This window comes from Salminus brasiliensis, chromosome 1 (genome assembly GCF_030463535.1).
Source record: "Salminus brasiliensis chromosome 1, fSalBra1.hap2, whole genome shotgun sequence".
In the NCBI taxonomy this organism is placed as follows: Eukaryota; Metazoa; Chordata; class Actinopteri; order Characiformes; family Bryconidae; genus Salminus; species Salminus brasiliensis.
This window is the reverse complement of record NC_132878.1, coordinates 24,124,686-24,141,986: the sequence shown is the minus strand read 5'-3', so window position 1 is coordinate 24,141,986 and position 17,301 is coordinate 24,124,686. Positions and strand designations below refer to the sequence as shown.

Genomic DNA, 17,301 nt, shown 5'->3' with positions numbered 1-17,301 from the left:
TAAATTTACTAAATGCACGAGCCAATCACCCCAACAATGACTAGTGTAGTGAGAGCTGGACTATAGGTTCACATTAGGCAGTTTAAGGCAGACAGTTTAAGTGAGCATTTTTCCATTTCATGATACTTAAACAGCAAATTTGCTTAAAGCAGCACTGTTAAAATGTAACAGTCATAGTGTGAATGTAACACTAACAGTGTTGATTTAACACTGGCAAATTTGCTGCGTGGCATTCATTCACAGAGCAACATGAGTCACAAAGTGTGCTCTTTTTGCCTTTTCAAAATTTCTACTGAGTCATCATACAAAATGTTGCAAAATCTGCGTGAATCTTTGAGATATCTTTGTTTACAAACTTTGAAAAGGTATTAGGCATCTTCTAACAGCAGCTGACGCAACCTCCAGCAGAGGATACAGTGATACTCCACCCAGGAAGTCTTTTTTTAAATTTGTAGGGCCCGTCCACATGTATGAAAAATAAGTTATCTCCATCTCTAGCAACGTTAATAAAAGTCTCTTTACATTCACACTATTAGAAAACTGCCCTAACATGAGCATCCCAGCTCAACAGGGAGACGCTTAAACCCCACAAGGTTGATGGTTGATTCCTCATGAAGCAGCGTAACAGCCAAAATACACATAAATACTGAAGGTCTCTAGAACCTCCCATCATCTCCTTCACTTCCTTTGTGAAAGGAGGAAAGGAGCAGTAGTCAAAGTGTCTTGAGCAGCTTATAATTGTGGTGGGCTGGTCTAAACAAAAGTCTAGGGCTGAATTTAGTTCCCAAGTCCTGCCCTGAGTTTGGCCTTTGTCAAAGTAGCTCAGATACTCCAGCTTGTCCATTTCCCATGTTTTTTACACATCGCTTTAAAGAACTGACTGTTCACTTGCTGCCCATTGTATCCACCGCTTGACAGATGCCACTGTGGATGAAGACAATGTTTCTGACTTCACCCATCAGTGGTGCTAAAGCTATGGATGATCAGTGTATATTAAAATCACCTGAGAGTATTAGAAAATAAACAGCGTCAGATTTTTCATTTGATTTTTACTTTTCTACATCATTTGAACACTAGCTGCTCTTTACATTGTGGACCAGATTTTATGGACCAAAAGAAAAGCTCCAAAATAACTTTTTATTAACTTAGATTTGAAGTTAAGAATGTTATGATTTTGGAGATACATCTTTTATTTTGCAGAGCAACAATATAATTATGAATTAATTCATTATTCATTAATTAATTATTTAACTATTCAAGAGTGTATAAGTTCATATTATTTGGGTCATTTTTTTTAAAGTGTTCCTTTAAATCACATGAACCCGGCATCTTTTATAACTGTCATTGGACAGTTGGAGCAAATTCTGTGAAAGCATTTTAGCACAGAAATGATTCTCATATTGTTAAACAAGCATCAGAATCAGCATTCTGACAGTTACAATGACTTAACTCTAGAAAGCATTTGGGAAGCTATACCCAGATGAGAGAATAATTATGGATGTATTTTAAAAGTGTTCTTGTGGGTAAAATGTTTTGTTTTGGGTGGATGAAGAAAATTAAGTTTCTCTTCTAGCTTTCATCACTCTCTTACTCAATGCCACTGATGCAACACCATTGGACAGCTAACAGATGTCTGCAATTGTTAGCATCATGATGGATGAGGGAGGGGGAGGCTTATCGTATGCATCTAGAGAGAATGTGACCAATCACGCTCTCAGGGACTCCCAGTGACAGATGGCTGACCTGCTGACCTCCCAACGACAGGCCCAATGCTTAGATGGCTACAGCACTTGGGAGCCACTGGTTAAAGGTAGGGTTCAGATAATAGGATTAAGGTTGGGGCTTTGAGTTAGTAGAGTTATGTTTAACTCCTGAGACCCAGACTTTTGTTTGGTGTGCATTTTTAGGGATTTGGGATTAGTAGAACCTAACAAGTGTAAAAACAAAGTTAGTCTTTGTACAGGAAGTAATTTTTGCAAAAAGCAACATCCTGATATGAAAAAAAAAAAGTATCATGGTGCAGTGAAGCAGAAATGTAATGTCCCCATATGAGGACGCAGGGTCTCAAGAGGATAAGGTCTAGAGTTTCTATGGTTGCAAACAAAAAGTTGTGCTTTTTCTTGCTCCTCATGGTGAATACTTTACAGACAAGCTCAGTTTCAACAGAGTGTGGTTAGAATAATTTTACTGCTTCTGCTTTTCTAGTAAGGACAAGCTAACCAAGTGGGCACATTTCAAAGACTAGAATGTCCTTTTTGGGGGGGAATTTCAAACATTTAGGAGTTCAAAGCACCATTAGCCAGTTTATTAGTAGTGTCGTTAGAAGCTAACTGGCTGAGACGAAGTCTTCTGTTTCGCTGTTATGTGAGGAAATGATGTGACTAAAATGCTTTTTGCAGTAACTAAAAAGGAAATGACAAAAAGGAAAAAAACAGAAGTGGTTACAGCTCTCCTTTTAAAATGCGTACGAAAGCAGTCAAATTCACACCACAAATCTTCTGTTTCATGATTACTGGAGCGTTAGACCCTGAAGCATTTATCGTGTGGTGTTGGCTGGTATTGTGATTGTGTGTGTGTGTTGGGAGGACCTGCCTGATGGAGCTACAGCAGAGGCATTCAGTGTCGCCCAATGTTTACAATCATGAAAACAAGGAGGAAACAACAGAAGCCAAAACTGAAGACCTCTACCAGAGTCTGCAGTACCCTCCAAGAGCAGTCCAAAGAACAGATAACACCCAGCAATCTGCTTTAGGTAAGGATCAATGGACGAGTGGATGGATGGATAAATTATTAAATAGAGCCTTAGGCTATAATTTATCCAGTCCTGGACTGGAAGCTGGATTGAAGGTCCAGATTTGAAGACCTCTGTTATAGATGAAAAGGCTGATTAACAGGACTGTTTCCTGACAGCTTCTTAGCACAAAGATCATTCTTAAACGGTCAAGAAATCATCACAATAAACACTCTCTTTTCTCTTTTGGGTGAAGGAAAGAAGATGATGCTTCTGCTTCTAGCTCTCATCGCTCTCCTACTGACCATCCTCATCATCATCTCAGTAGTGCACTGTGAGTGTTAGGCCTTTCATAACTGTACATTTCAAACACAGTGTTTAAACCTTGTTAAGGAAAGTAGCCCCTTTTCTTTTTTTGAATGGCTTCAGATGTAAGTGCAGGAGAAGGTGAATGTGTTTTCTGCCTCGTTTTTCAGACTCTCATTTTAGACAGACACTGGGAGCGATGAGCAGACCAAACACAAACAAAGGTGCGGTACCATAATCATTGATTTGTCTGAAGTGTGCAAGCTGCAGTCAGTTTTGTATGACAGTGATCATCCACTTGTTCAGTCAGGATCAACTCTTCAGGAAGGTACATCATCAGGAGCAGGGTGACCATTGTTGTATATGGGAGGTCTTTCTATATACTGTTCAGGGTAGAAGAGACAGTGTGTGTGTGTGTGTGTGTGTGCTGCATTGTATGGACACAATGTGTTGTTTCTAGAGATTTCCTAATCCAGTTATTTTGCCCTGAATTTGATCTGAGGATCTTTTATGCTGAGCATCATCCAATTTCGAGCTGATCTTTGTGTTTGTATAAATAATGCAGCCACACAGTTTAGATAGTTAAGATGTGCTTCCAATAAACAGGTCTAGAGTTACTAAGGTTAGGGTTAGGGTGTGTGGGGTATGATTAGAGTCATGGTTATTATTACGGTTAATGTGGATAAGCTTAGGATTAATGTTAAGGATGTGAGGTTACATTTAGGATTAGGTGTAGGTATAGCATTACTCAGCTACAGTAACAGAAAACGTAATGCCAGTCCTCACTGTGTATAGCAAGTAGTTCTCATATAGTCCTCACCACACACAGTTTAGTTTGTTATTGAGTTATTATTGAGTGAGTTATTGAGAGTGGTCGAGCTCAAATCCCGCCCACAGAGAACACTGATAGGTCTACTGAGCAAAAAGAGAGACCAATCAGGATGCTCTCTGTGCCATTTAAGATATAAGATTCAAGATTCAAAAAAGCTTTAATGGCAATGACTGTAATGACAACAATATTGCCAAAGCATTACAAAAATAACAATAATATATAATAGTAATATAACAATAACATTCTTTGTCTCGCTTGGTCTGTCACTCACGAGCCTAAAATACAGAAATGGGGGGGGGGGTGTCTGTATCTGCATAGATCGCTTCCAAAAAGAGGCATTTTGGCAGAGATGTAGCTAAAATCTAGTAAAGAGCTTTTACATCAAACGAAGATTCCTTAAACCTTTAAAAGGTTCTTTACACTCTCCTTTAAAAACCTGGTTCTTTAAGGAACCAAAAGTGGTTCCATCGCTCAAAACCCTTCGGAGCATCTGCGGTTTTGAGAGCGTATTTGTCAGTTACCTGACAGACCTGGGTGAACTCTGTGTTTTGGGACGATCCAGAGGTGTGGCATCTCCATGGCAACGCATTCTATTTGTTCTGGAACGAGCGGGGTGACTGCAGCACTGCTGAGGGGTTCTGTGCCAGAAGAGGAGCCGGACTCGCTACTGTTACAGAGCAAAACACGGTGAACACACACACACACACGCACGCACGCACGCGCGCGCGCGTAGCTGCTGCTCTAACCGGATGCTTACCTCACGCCTCTCTCAGCTCTTGTGCTGACTAAATGTCTCCAGAGTGATGAACACACCAATATGCAGTTGGTGATGGGGATTCTGCTCACTCTGAGGAAAATGCTTCTTCCTCTCACTCTGGAGACATTTGGTCACCACAAAAGCTTAGCACAGCATAGTTTTACTTCCCTTAATGTGGTCTTCATGTATTTATGGTAACCAGGACCCTTCTTTTAAGAAAATGTCTTTATCATTTTCTATTTTATACTTATTGAGAATGAAAAAAATAATAATTATCTGAATAAACCACATAAATAATCATATAACAAGCTTACAAAATGTCACAAAGTTTTCCTTCATCCCAGGATGAATTCACAAGATTTGTCTTAGTTTCACTCCAGTTTCTTCAGTAAGTCATTACCATGGTTACCATATCTATAAAAGCACGAATGAACACGAAAAGAAAAAAAAAGAATGACATAGGTTTTTATATAATAGAAAATATTTTTTCATTAATAAATTATCTCATAGTAAGCGTCTCGAGATGATTATCCCGAGATAAGTAATTCATTAAAAAAAATCACTCAATGTGAGATTAGGGGAATTAGGCGCATTACCTCTACTAATTACTAATGCACTATTGTCTCCATCACCGCATGGCTGTAGTATTTGAGACTAAATAAATGACAAATTAAAAGTAAAATGTAGCGGTTAAATTTCATCCAGGGTTGAGGAAATAATATTCATCTACAGGGCAACTGTATCAAAATGAAAAATAACGTGAATTTCTGATTTACAGAAATGCTACTATAATCGCGTGTAATATTATTATAATAATCTGTGTTATTTTATATCCTGTAATATAGTATTCTGAATTTGTATTTAACATAACTGAATTGATGAGAACTCTCTCAGTTTCATCTACAGTTCATCTTTCTACACACATCTGACATTACTTTAATCATTTCCAAATGTAGCCAGATTCTATGAACTGCAGCAATTCTTTTCTGTGCATTATTGAACCGTTTTATATCCTAAGCAATAAATCCACTGTATATAGTCATGAAAAAGGGTTCATTGACTAATAATAGTATAATAATACTATTAATAATAATAATAATAATAATAATTGCTGAACCATGTGACCATAAAGGTTCTTTAAATAATCATAGACACAAGAATTTCTATCCTAAATGTTCTTTGCATTTGTATAAGTTTTCAATAAAGAACCCTTGTTAAAAACATTGTTAAGTGTGTACATCCTTTGTCCTTACTAAAGAACCCTTCACCTGATTTAATTTGATATACTGTACACTGATTTCAAACTGAGGAATGGTGATGTGTGTACTAACCTGAATGTAGTCAATATGTTATGTTTTGTGTGTGTGTGTGTGGGTATGTGTGCATATTCAGGCCTGGCTGCAGTCACAGACCAATGGAAAGCAAATAATGGTGGGGAGAGGCCAATCAGATGGCTCTGGAGATGCTGGCTCCTCTATACCTATGGTATTTACCACAGTCTTTAACTGCAGTAAATCCAGCAAATGTAAGACTACATTAAACCAGACTACATTAAACCAGACTACATTAGAACACACCACATTAAACCAGACTACATTAAACCAGACTCCATTAGAACACACCACATTAAACCAGACTCCATTAGAACACACCACATTAAACCAGACTACATTAAACCAGACTCCATTAGAACACACCACATTAAACCAGACTACATTAAACCAGACTCCATTAGAACACACCACATTAAACCAGACTACATTAGAACACACCACATTAAACCAGACTCCATTAGAACACACCACATTAAACCAGACTACATTAAACCAGACTCCATTAGAACACACCACATTAAACCAGACTACATTAAACCAGACTCCATTAGAACACACCACATTAAACCAGACTACATTAGGACACACTACATTACAACAGAACATAGAGGTTCTAATGTTTATTAAATGACTTATTAAAGCATTTCCTCTCAGTGTAAAGTCAAAACAGGTCTGAGGACAAACCAGCACAAATCGTACCTTTCTCTGTCTCACTGTGACTGCACTCTTCCTCAGGATGAAGATGATGCTGAATGTGACCTCCTTGGCGTGACCCCAGAGCTGCATAAACAGCAGGCGGAGGGATGGGTGTGTCGACGAGCAGCTCAGTAATCACAACTAATATTTTCTTTTTTAATCCACAATTTCCAAACTGAATCACTGAATAGATTACTGATTTACACTGAACCGATACATCGTTGTTCCCTTTTCTTTTAGAAAATGAGACATTTGGTTTAATCTAACAGCAAAGATCACATGTACTGTATGTTATAAAAAACAGTTTCCTCTACCTACATGATCCTGACTCATGCCTCTTGTTTTCTCGCACCTAGACTGCCATAACGCACTGTTCATAGGACTGCTCTAAAAACATAGTGGACCAAATGCAACATGTTCAGAATGTGCAGCAAGAGTACCAACATACATGAAAGAGAGAGCATGTTACACCTGTTCTCGCGTCACGTCACTGCCTGTTTCTTAATGAAATAATTATAAGATTCTTTTACTGGTTTTTAAAGCTTGTAATGGGATAGCACTTTCATGCCTCTCCAAACATCTGACTGAATATGTTCCAAATTGTGTTCTAAGGTCATCAAATCTATTATTGTGTTTAATTTTATCTGTTCTTCTATTTCATATTGTTTTGTTTTATTACCACTATTATTAATTTAATTATTCAGATTTTTTAAATCTTACATTCATTTATGTTCTGTTCTCTTTGCCCGTTTGTCTGTTTTATTATTATTGTTTTGTATTACCCTATGTTGTGAAGCTGAGCTGCCGTTTGTGTATAAATATTATTATTATATAGCCATATATAGCCCTATTATTAGAGCTATATTATTATTATTATTACTACTACTACTAATAATAATAGTAGTAGTAATAATAATAATAATATATTATTATTAATAATAATAATAATCATCATCATCATCATCATCACTGCCCAATATGTTAGCAGACCATTTCTTTGTGTCATTACTTTAACATTCTTTCTTCATTGAACATACATTGCGTCTTTTGCTTCCTCAGTCCACAAGGTGGAAGCAGTGTTCTAATGTTCACATTATAAGGCTGAAGTGACTCAGAAGCCGCATATCTGCCTCCACAACACAGGTTATTCCACAGGAACCCTTTGGGGATCAGTTTGTTATAGCCTGACAATAGTGATTTGTGTATTTACATTAGAAAGACATTCATGTTATTCATGTCATGTTCTGTAGCTCAGCATTTCATCCTTCAGCCGTGTCACCCTTTTTGGTCCATCAGTGTTCTTCCCTTACAATATGACTACTTGGAATAAATCATGTTTTTAAACTTGCCCTGTAGAACATTTTGTTTTATAGATTTAAGATGAGCATAAGTTCATCAAGACACAGTTTTTGTAGTTTTGCTGTCCAGCCAGCATGTGTACTGCAGAATCTATAGCCATTGGCTATAACGAATAACAGCAAGATAAAATGAGCCAGCATGTTTATCAATTTGTATGCAACCATAAATTCATCTGTTTTTCTCAGTCATGTGCACCAGCCATTTGCAAATAACTGCTGTTGAACAAATGTTTTTTGTTTCTTTAAAATTATTATTATTATTATTATTATTATTATTATTATTATGTGAAATTGCAAAATATCCATATTATATTTAAATTTAAACACAAAATTCACAGATTCAAGATTTGATTGTGTTTTTTAAAAATATATATTAATCAATGCTCTTGATTTATTTTAAAACAAACATGTTTTATGTCTAAGAAGTAACATTCATTTAAAAAAAAGCAAAGATTAACATGATTTAATATAAATCATTCATCAAATATAAAGCATACTGTACATCAGATCACACTGATCAGTTAATAAAGTGAGTCCATCTAGTTTTTATAGTCACAGATTTAGGTTTTAGAATATACTGTTTAAGACTGTGGTACCATGTGAGACCGTTTGCAGATTGATTGGATAGATGCACAGTTATGCTTTAAAAACCTTTTCCACCTCATCACACAGCTGCCCAGCAGGGTTGAGATTTAGGGGCTGTGAATGTCACCAAAAATATGTCATATTCCTTGAACATGTCTTTAGATATGGCATTATCATGCTACAGTGTTACGAACACTGTCCCTTATTAAGAGTGGTGATCTGAGTGAATCAAGCCTTTCAGTACATCTACCTGTACCCTATTTCTATTTTCAGTACCATTTATTTCCATTAACTCCTGTAAACCTTCCATTAACACTTAATAAATAAAGAACTCTTACATTCCCCTACCCTCATTAAGTCCCACAGTAGGTCAGCTCCATGCCCCCTGCCCAGCACATTTCAGCTTTTTCTTTCATACAACTGATTAAATAATTAACATAATTAAGATCCCCTTGCGAGTGTGTTAGTGCAGGAAAGCCTTTCTCCTGATAATGCCTGATTGATGTACTTCCCTGTTACATTGGTCTTTGCACTCCTCATTTTTTCCCCTGAAACCAATCCTTAAACCTCTGAGGGATCCCTTTAGACTGTCCTGCTGCTGCTGGAGGAGCTCTCTCTGAGCCTGAGCTGCTCCTCACGGTTCTCTCATAAACCTCCTCCAGAAGTGAGTGAGTCTCTGTAAGCTGTGAGAATCTCTGCTTCAGTTCCTGCAGCTCTGTGTCCTTCTGCTCCATCTGTCTGCTGAACTCTTCCTGCATCTTTAACCTGGAGACCAAAATGTTTGTCTGGAGTTCAGGCAGGATGATCTTCATGAGGTCTCTCTCTGCCTCCATTCTGGCTTCTCCTTCATACGTCTCCCTGATCTCCTCCATCTCCTGTCTGTGTCTCTCCTCCATCTGTCTCCTCTCCCTCTCTCTCTTTTCCTTTAGGCTCTTCACTTTCTCCTCCATTTCTGTTCTTCGCTCTAACTCTCTTTCCAGCTCTCTTTCCAGTTCTCTCTTTTTCTCCTCATCCCTCTCTTCTTTCATCTTCCTCTCCAGTTCAGTTGTTCGGTCATTTAATTGTCTGATATCTCCTTCATGCTCCTGGATTATTCCCTCTATCTTCCTCAGAGAGTTCTTCACCTCATTTTCTAGCTTCTCTTTGATTTTTTGTTCTTCGTTTACCTTCCTTTCTTCTCTGTCTTTCATGATCTTTGCCTCCATTGCTGTGATCAGAGACTGTGTCTCTAGGTAGATCTCACTGCTGTAGAATTTCTCTCTGTTTCCTTCCACCATCTTCTCGATCTTCTGCAGCAGCTCTGAGATCTGAGAACCATCTCCACCCTCCTTAATGTTGAGACAGTGAAACCTGTTCCCACATTTCTCTACAAGTATCTGGACCTCCTGGTTTCCTGATCGGACAAACTCTTCAATGTTCTTCTCTTGGTCTTCATCAGTAACAGTGAAGAGGATCACAGTGTTCCTCCAACATCTCTCTCCAAACATCTCCTCCATTTTCTCCCGCATCCCTCTCTCCTCTCCTGTAGACTGCTTCACTGGTAGGACTATGAGGAAGGCGTGCGGTCCTGGAGCAGACAGATGGACACAGTGTCCCACGTCCTGTCTCAGCTCATCCAGAGAGAGTCCAGGACTGAACCAGTCAGGAGTGTCCACCACAATCACTTGCCTCCCAGCCACTTCCCCCTGTCTGCTCTCACTCTGCTGCCTCACTGTAGACGCTCCAGCCTGGCTCCTCTCCTCTCTGCCCAGGATGGTGTTTCCTGCTGCACTCTTCCCACATCCAGTCCACCCCAGCAGCACCAGCCTGAGTTCTGCTACAGGAACGGACACTGGAGAGGCTGCACTAGAGCACTCTTCACTCACTGTAAAGAACAGGAATAAGAGATTTACTCTTTTACTGTATGCTGGTGATGATTCTATTCAGATGAATTATTAAGACACAATATGAAAGTGTAATGATTTACTTGTTGGAGGAAGTTCCTTCATACTGTTTCTTCTCCTGAGTGGTGACGCTGAGTCTGCAGTCTCTTCACTCACTGTAAAAATAGAACCCAGCAGTATAGTTTATACTACTTCAGAATAAGTCATTATTTAAAAAGAAAAGTTTAGGGTCAGACTTATTAAAAGTGCTGCAAATTACAGACAGTACACATCCAGGTCACAATCATTTTTATTTCTTGTTCTTCAGAACACAAAAACCGTCAGCTTCACACTTAGCACACAATGGCATGAATGATAATTGATCAGCGTTAAAAGTATAGTATTGCCAGACGCCCAACCAAGACACACCAGTTCTTGTTAATATATGTTTTAACAAAGTGTATCAATCAGTCAGTCAATAAGCGAAAATGGCTTAATAATGACAATATAACAAAAAATTAATATCAACACATTTCTAAACATCTCAGCAGCACATTTATGATTATATTCTTTACAAATTAACTTTTGGTGATTTGTAAAAATGGTGTGTGTGTGTTATTATATGTTAAATACTTTGTGTTTTGTGCAAACAGAACAGTTACTTACTTGTTGGAGGAATAAACTCCTTGCTGTTTCTCCTCCTGAGTGGAACTGCTGGGTCTGGGTCTGTTCTCTCCTGCAGCTGCTTGTTTCTCTCCTCTAGAAGTCTGTCTTTCTCCTCAACCTGCTTGTCTCTCTCCAGTAGCTGCGTGTCTCTCTCTCTTAGAAGTCTCTCCTTCTCTTCAAGCTGCTTGTCTTTTTCTTTCAGTTCAGTTTTCTGTTGCTCCAGTAGGATCATCATCTCCTGTAGTTCACTGCTTTTCTCCTGCAGTTCCTCTCCCAGTATCTCCAGCTGCTTTTTACTGGTTTCCACCTCTTTCTCTGCATTCTCCAGTAGAGTCTCTTTCTCCTGCAGTTCCTCTCCCAGTATCTCCTGCTGCTTTTTACTGGTTTCCACCTCTTTCTCTGCATTCTCCAGTAGAGTCTCTTTCTCCTGCAGTTCCTCTCCCAGTGTCTCCTGCTGCTTTTTACTGGTTTCCACCTCTTTCTCTGCATTCTCCAGTAGAGTCTCTTTCTCCTGCAGTTCCTCTCCCAGTGTCTCCTGCTGCTTTTTACTGGTTTCCACCTCTTTCTCTGTGTTCTTCAGAGTATCTTTCTCATTCAGCTCTTTATTCTTCTCATGTATAGTTTTATTCTGGTTCTCTATGGTCTTTCTTAGTTCCTCTAATTCTGTGTCCTTTTGTTGAAGTTGTTTGTGTTCCTCTTCTAAGTTCTTATTTCTCTCCTCCAGCTGCTTTTCTCCATCTTTCTCTGTCTCTGATATCTTCTGTTTCAGTGCCTCTAACTCTCTTTCCTTTTCATCCTTCTTACTCTCAAACTCTTTCAGTTTCTGTGTTAAAACAGTCGGAGTAAGGAGTTCAGGCAGGGTCCTAATGAAGTATCTGTCTTCCTTTACTGCACTCCTTTCTCTGATCTCCATCAGTCGGAGTTCCTCCACCATCCTACGCGTCTCCTCTTGCAGCCTTTTTAGCTCCTGTTCAGCCTCCTTTATCTGCTTAACTTCTCTCTTTACTTCTCTCTCCAGCTCTCTCCTCTTCTCTTCATTTCTCTCCTCTGATAACATTTGGTTATGTTCATGTGCTTGTATTTTGTGCTGCTTTATCTTCTTCTTCAGCTTCAGAACTGCTTCCGCTGAGCTCCTCAAAACTCTCTCTCTCTCTCCATGTTCTTCCTCTTCCAGTGCTTCTTCTTTACTATCTATTTGTTTGATTGATGTCTCCAGTTCAGTCTCAGCTTCCCTTATCTGCTCCTCCTGTACTTTCTTTTCTTCTTTTAGGCTCATTAAGTTCTTCAGTACAGGACCAGGAAAGCTCTCTACCTTTAATTCTGAAATAATCAGTTATGATAGATTCATTGTTCTTTATATATTCATTATATTAAGTATCAAATATAACAATGTATTCTTACGGTTACATTTAATACTGGGCTTCTAAATGTAATTTGAGGAATCATATCAATATTTTTTTTATCCGAAAATTGGCTTTTTCTTGTGATTGTATCTTTAAAAATGTGCTTATGAACAGTGTTAATGAACAGTAAAATGATAAGTGATGACTAAGAGAAATGTGATTCAGCTGCAGAAAAAAGCTTTTAAAAATTTTACAAAATCTGAACACACTTCATCCTTAATAAGAGACAGAAAGGTGGGGGAATCTCTGAGGATCTCTCTGTACACACAGCTCGCTCCCACTTTCTTCATCTTCTGCTGCCAACCAACCAGTCTCCAGCTCGTAGAGAACTGCTGTAACTCTCTCTCTCATATTAATCTCTCTTAGAGTCTCAGTCAGTTTCTGTCATTTAGACTGAAATAATATACACCACAGAAAGCCACACTCCAAACACACACACAGTCTTTTTTTTTCATTCAGTTGTTCATATCTAAAGTGATTCCACATTTAAACATCATTACAGAGAATTACATCTTTACATTTACAAATATTGATCTGAGACTGTTATTAATTAACACAAGAGACTCTTCAAATGAATCACATGATTCAATCAAATTTCTTCTTCATAGACATCTCATCAATGCTTTAATATCATAGAAAACCTCATTAACTAAACCAGGAATCATATGAGCAGTCGTAACTACTAACACTATCTAAATAACTTTAACACACATATTCTGAGATATCTATGGCCATTCTCACCGGTCAGCAGAGTAGATTTCTCCATTTTCACTCTCTCCTCATCTGTCCATTCTCTGTTGCTCTGCAGAAGAGAATACACCAGAATGAAGATTTCCTGCAAGCTGTCATACTTTCACTGATCTCACAAATCACTGTTGCTGTGTCAGTATGAAGCACTGAGAGCTGACATTACTACTATTTCTTTAAATACTCAACACTAAAGAGATCAACAGTTCCTCCTTTTCTATGGTTTACATTAAACATCATGAAATGAACTGAAGTAAATTGAAGAACTTTCTGAATGATGAACCCTGACCATCTTTTACACACACTGATATTTATGTACAGATTTAAAGCCATATTAATACACTTTTTATACACTTTATTAAAGATGGATGGTCCATTCAGAATAATGAGCTCACCTGAGAAACGTAGACTTCATCAACTAGAGGAGACTCTGATCAGAGACAAAGTAAGAAGATTTAAAATACTGAAATCAAAATATCTCCAAACATCCTGCTTCTATTTTCTACATCTTCTTATTTCGTCTGTTCTTCACTTTAAAATAATAATGAGTTCCTTAATCCTGACTCTCTGATGATTGAGATGTTGGAGGAGAGGAAGAAAGTTCTGAGCTCTAAAAGTTAAACTGAAAACTATAGAGATGAAAAGGTTCCTCATTTTCTAGAGTTGAACATGAACTGCTTTGTTGCTTCTGGATCAGCTTCTGAGAAGTTAGTCTGATCCTCTCCTCAATACTCAAAAGTGTGAACTCTCTGTGCTGCTGATGTTGCGCTAAACACGGCTCTGAACACACAGTACAGATAAACACATTCAGCTTCTTCATGAAGAATCAAAACCTCCAAATCAAAGCAATTCATTCCATTCTTTTACACTCTTTTACACTCACCTGGTAAAGATGGCAGATACCACTGTGGAAGTGAATAAAATAATCAGCTGGTTTAATGAACGGTATCATAAGTTAATCATAACATTTTAATAAGAGCTAAATAATGATGATCATCTTCTTGTAGTTAATGAATGTGATCAGGAACTGGAAGTGTGAGTAAAGCTGGGAATCTAATGATGTGTTAAATCAGTGGATCGTTACACTGAGCTGTTTAACCAGCTGATCAGATCATACAGATGTCTGCAAGACTTTCTTTTCAGGAGGATCTGATCCAGACAGGAGGGGTTTGTTATAAAACTCTGTGTTTGGGTTTAGGAATTGTGTTTGTTTGTGGAATTGTTGTGCTGTGTGTTTTCTTGTTGTTCTGCAGGACTGTGTCCTTCATTAGTGATACTGATGTGTCTCTAAAGCTCATTAAAAGAGATCAGTGTTGTTTTAAAGGACATCCATGTTCTGCTGAAGCTGCTTCCAATATTCCATCTTTCACCTTCCCTGCAGCCCAACTGTTTCTCCTTACAGCTCTCAGAGCTTCCTCACACACATCACAGCCTTCTGTCCATCATTACAACACCTGTGATTCTGTTATTTCCCAGTCAGATGAACTCATGCTGGCTTGTGTTTGAGTTTTCTCTCACTGGAACTAAATGAAGGTTCAGAAGCACAAAGGCTGTTTTACTGTTTTACTCCTCTGAGAAGAAACAGAAACAGGGCCAGAAGATCTTCTCTGGGATCAGAGGAAAGACATGAGTTATGGAGCTCATCTGTGTTCTCCTGAATGAAGTACTGAAGATACTCTGAGCATCTGGAGATGAACAAACATGGCTGGATGAACATGATTTGTTCACTGAGCAGTGGAGGGAGAACTGTCCTCACAGTCAGAGTTAATTGATTCCTGAAGTGTCTTCAGTAAAGCTCTACTGGACAGCTCTGTGAGGAGAAAGCTCTGCATTCATTTAATAAATGGAAAAACTGCTCCTTAATGAAGGGTCATCATCATCATGAAGGGTCATCATCATCATTCATCTCTATTTCAAATCATCTCTCCCTCAATCAGGCTGATTGAGGGAGAAGGTAATGATTCCTCTTAAAAGGCCTCCAGTCAGTTGAAGTTTAGTTTAAACTGGCTGTAGAACAAATCTGATGAAGAGCTGCAGCCTGAAGATAAGCTGATGATTCTGATCTTCTCAGCTTTCTTTGGATTGAAGTTGAGATGTGTGTAAATGAAGCTATTAGAGCTCACCTGAACCCCAGTGTGCTCAGTGTGAGTTCCTGCAACACCTCTACTTCTGCACAGTATGCTTTGTGTGTGTGTGTGTGTGTGTGTCAGTAATACACGTGAGGAAAACTACAGTAATTAGAGACGATGATGATGATACTGACAATGTAAAGGCTCACAGTGACATCACTCCCAGCAGAGTCCAGACTGTTTTTATCTGTTGTGTTTTTCGTCATTAGTGAACTTCACTGTCTCCACACTTCTACAGTGCAGTGGGATTATGCACAGGTGTATTGTGGGAAGGAAGGTGGGAGATGGAGGTGTAAAGCTTTCATTTTGTGATCAGAGACGTTTCTTATCTCATGAATATGGTTCATGTGACTGATTGATGTCTGCATTAGAATTTAATACCAGTGATTAGAATAGAAACAGGAGGTTTTTACCATCCGTGGGAGAAAAGACAGTGCAGGTATTTACTTACCTTATAGACTGTGTGGGAAATACAGAAGAGAAGACAGAGTAAGATAAATCTACATGAGAAGATCTAACTAAAGTCAAATACTTGGGAGATAGAAGAATGATTTAGTAACACTTGATCTCCTAATCAGAAATCTCCTTTTCTCATCTGCACTGTAGCTGATCATCCTTCACTGCTGCACTGTCACCCAATGCTTTCACTACAACTCCATGAAGATCTTCAGCTAAACGCTTCAAGTGTAAACCTCCAGCAGATCCTCAACCCTTCTAGAAATGTTCAGATTTAATCAACATTAAACACTTAATGGAGGGCTTTTCTCTTATAATAGACAGTCCTGTGTTCCTGCATCAACACCAGCAGCACAGATGTGTGAGATACTCTTGTTCTGGAGGAAATGACAGTTATAGAAACACAAAGCTACAAAACTGTCTGTTGAACTAAAAGTTTAATCTGTTTCACGACTAAAATATTGATATTTTTAATTAATAAATGGAGGAAAAACACACAGTCATGGCATAGCAATATGTAAATGAATCATAAAGAGCTCAGGGGACGGCTTGGTGTGGTGTGAGAGTGTAGATGTGAGAATGTGGTTGTGAGAGTGTGGTTTGAGAGCATGAGTGTAAGAGTGGGGTTGTGAGAGTGCAATACAAGAGTATGGTTGTGAGAGTGTGATTGTGGTTTTGAGAGTGTAATGTGAGAGTGTAATGTGAGAGTGTGATTGTGAAAGTGTAATGTGAGAGTGTGATTGTGAAAGTGTAATGGGACAGTGTAATGTAACAGTGTAATGTGACAGTGTAATGTGAGAGTGTGATTGTGAAAGTGTAATGTGACAGTGTAATGTGACAGTGTAATGTGAGAGTGTGATTGTAAAATTGAGATTGTGAGGGTGTTGTTGTGAGAGTGTGATTGGAAGTTGTGAGTGTGCTTGTGAGAGTGTAATGTGAGAGTACAGATACAGTGCAGTGATTGTGAAAAAGGGGCTGCAGCTTTGGTTTGGTGAGGTCTACCTCCCCCTCTCTCTAAAGTGTAGATGTCGGTCCACCACTGCACCTCTGTGCTTTTCTACATTCTGCAGATTTCACTGGATGTGTACGACGTCTCTCTCTGTTTATTAGTAATGAGGGTTTGGTATTTATTGTGGGGTTTGCTTCAACATCAGTGTGTCTGAGGACGTCTTGAGTGTATGCAGTAAAATCAGAAATCCTTCACTTTTCACTTTCCCACGTTGGAATCATGATGTGGACGTTTGTGACAGAATGAGAAAGTGTTCAGTGACTGTTTTTACTGAAACTCACAATCTGTCCTTAATTCCCTCCACATGAAGATAATCTACTCTCTGTGTTTCCCCTCCTTTATCTGAACACAACACACCTCTAATCACTGTGTTTCTCATTTCAGCTTATTCTCAATCTCTGATCATGATGACGATGATGATGATGAAGAT

The 17,301-nt window shown here is 38.6% G+C and overlaps 2 protein-coding genes across 5 annotated transcripts in view; one reads left to right on the top strand and one right to left on the bottom strand.

The window, feature by feature from the left end:
* Positions 1-1,823: 1,823 nt before the first annotated feature.
* Positions 1,824-7,976, top strand: LOC140551635 (uncharacterized). 2 transcript variants are annotated; one of them, XM_072675153.1, is made up of 7 exons: positions 1,824-2,752; positions 2,988-3,065; positions 3,208-3,261; positions 4,432-4,556; positions 6,019-6,111; positions 6,696-6,787; positions 7,013-7,976. In XM_072675153.1, the coding sequence occupies exons 1-7, from the start codon at positions 2,596-2,598 to the stop codon at positions 7,020-7,022; spliced, it is 609 nt and encodes a 202-aa protein (XP_072531254.1). In that variant the 5' UTR covers positions 1,824-2,595; the 3' UTR covers positions 7,023-7,976. The 2 variants fall into 2 exon arrangements, with proteins under 2 accessions (XP_072531254.1, XP_072531246.1); XM_072675145.1 differs by having other exon boundaries at positions 2,705-2,752; positions 2,993-3,065.
* Positions 7,977-8,437: 461 nt separating this feature from the next.
* Positions 8,438-17,301, bottom strand: part of LOC140551618 (uncharacterized) — a 38,216-nt gene continuing 29,352 nt past the window's right edge. For 2 of the 3 annotated variants that reach the window (XM_072675116.1, XM_072675125.1), the window contains exons 4-8: positions 13,673-13,707; positions 13,272-13,332; positions 11,128-12,447; positions 10,566-10,637; positions 8,438-10,463 (exon numbers count right to left, since the gene is read on the bottom strand). In XM_072675116.1, the coding sequence (XP_072531217.1) occupies positions 9,136-10,463; positions 10,566-10,637; positions 11,128-12,447; positions 13,272-13,332; positions 13,673-13,707 (2,816 nt within the window). In that variant the 3' untranslated portion in view covers positions 8,438-9,135. Of the gene's footprint in view, positions 10,464-10,565; positions 10,638-11,127; positions 12,448-13,271; positions 13,333-13,672; positions 13,708-14,160; positions 16,300-17,301 lie in introns of those variants that run through there. The other variant, XM_072675134.1, reaches the window with a different exon arrangement.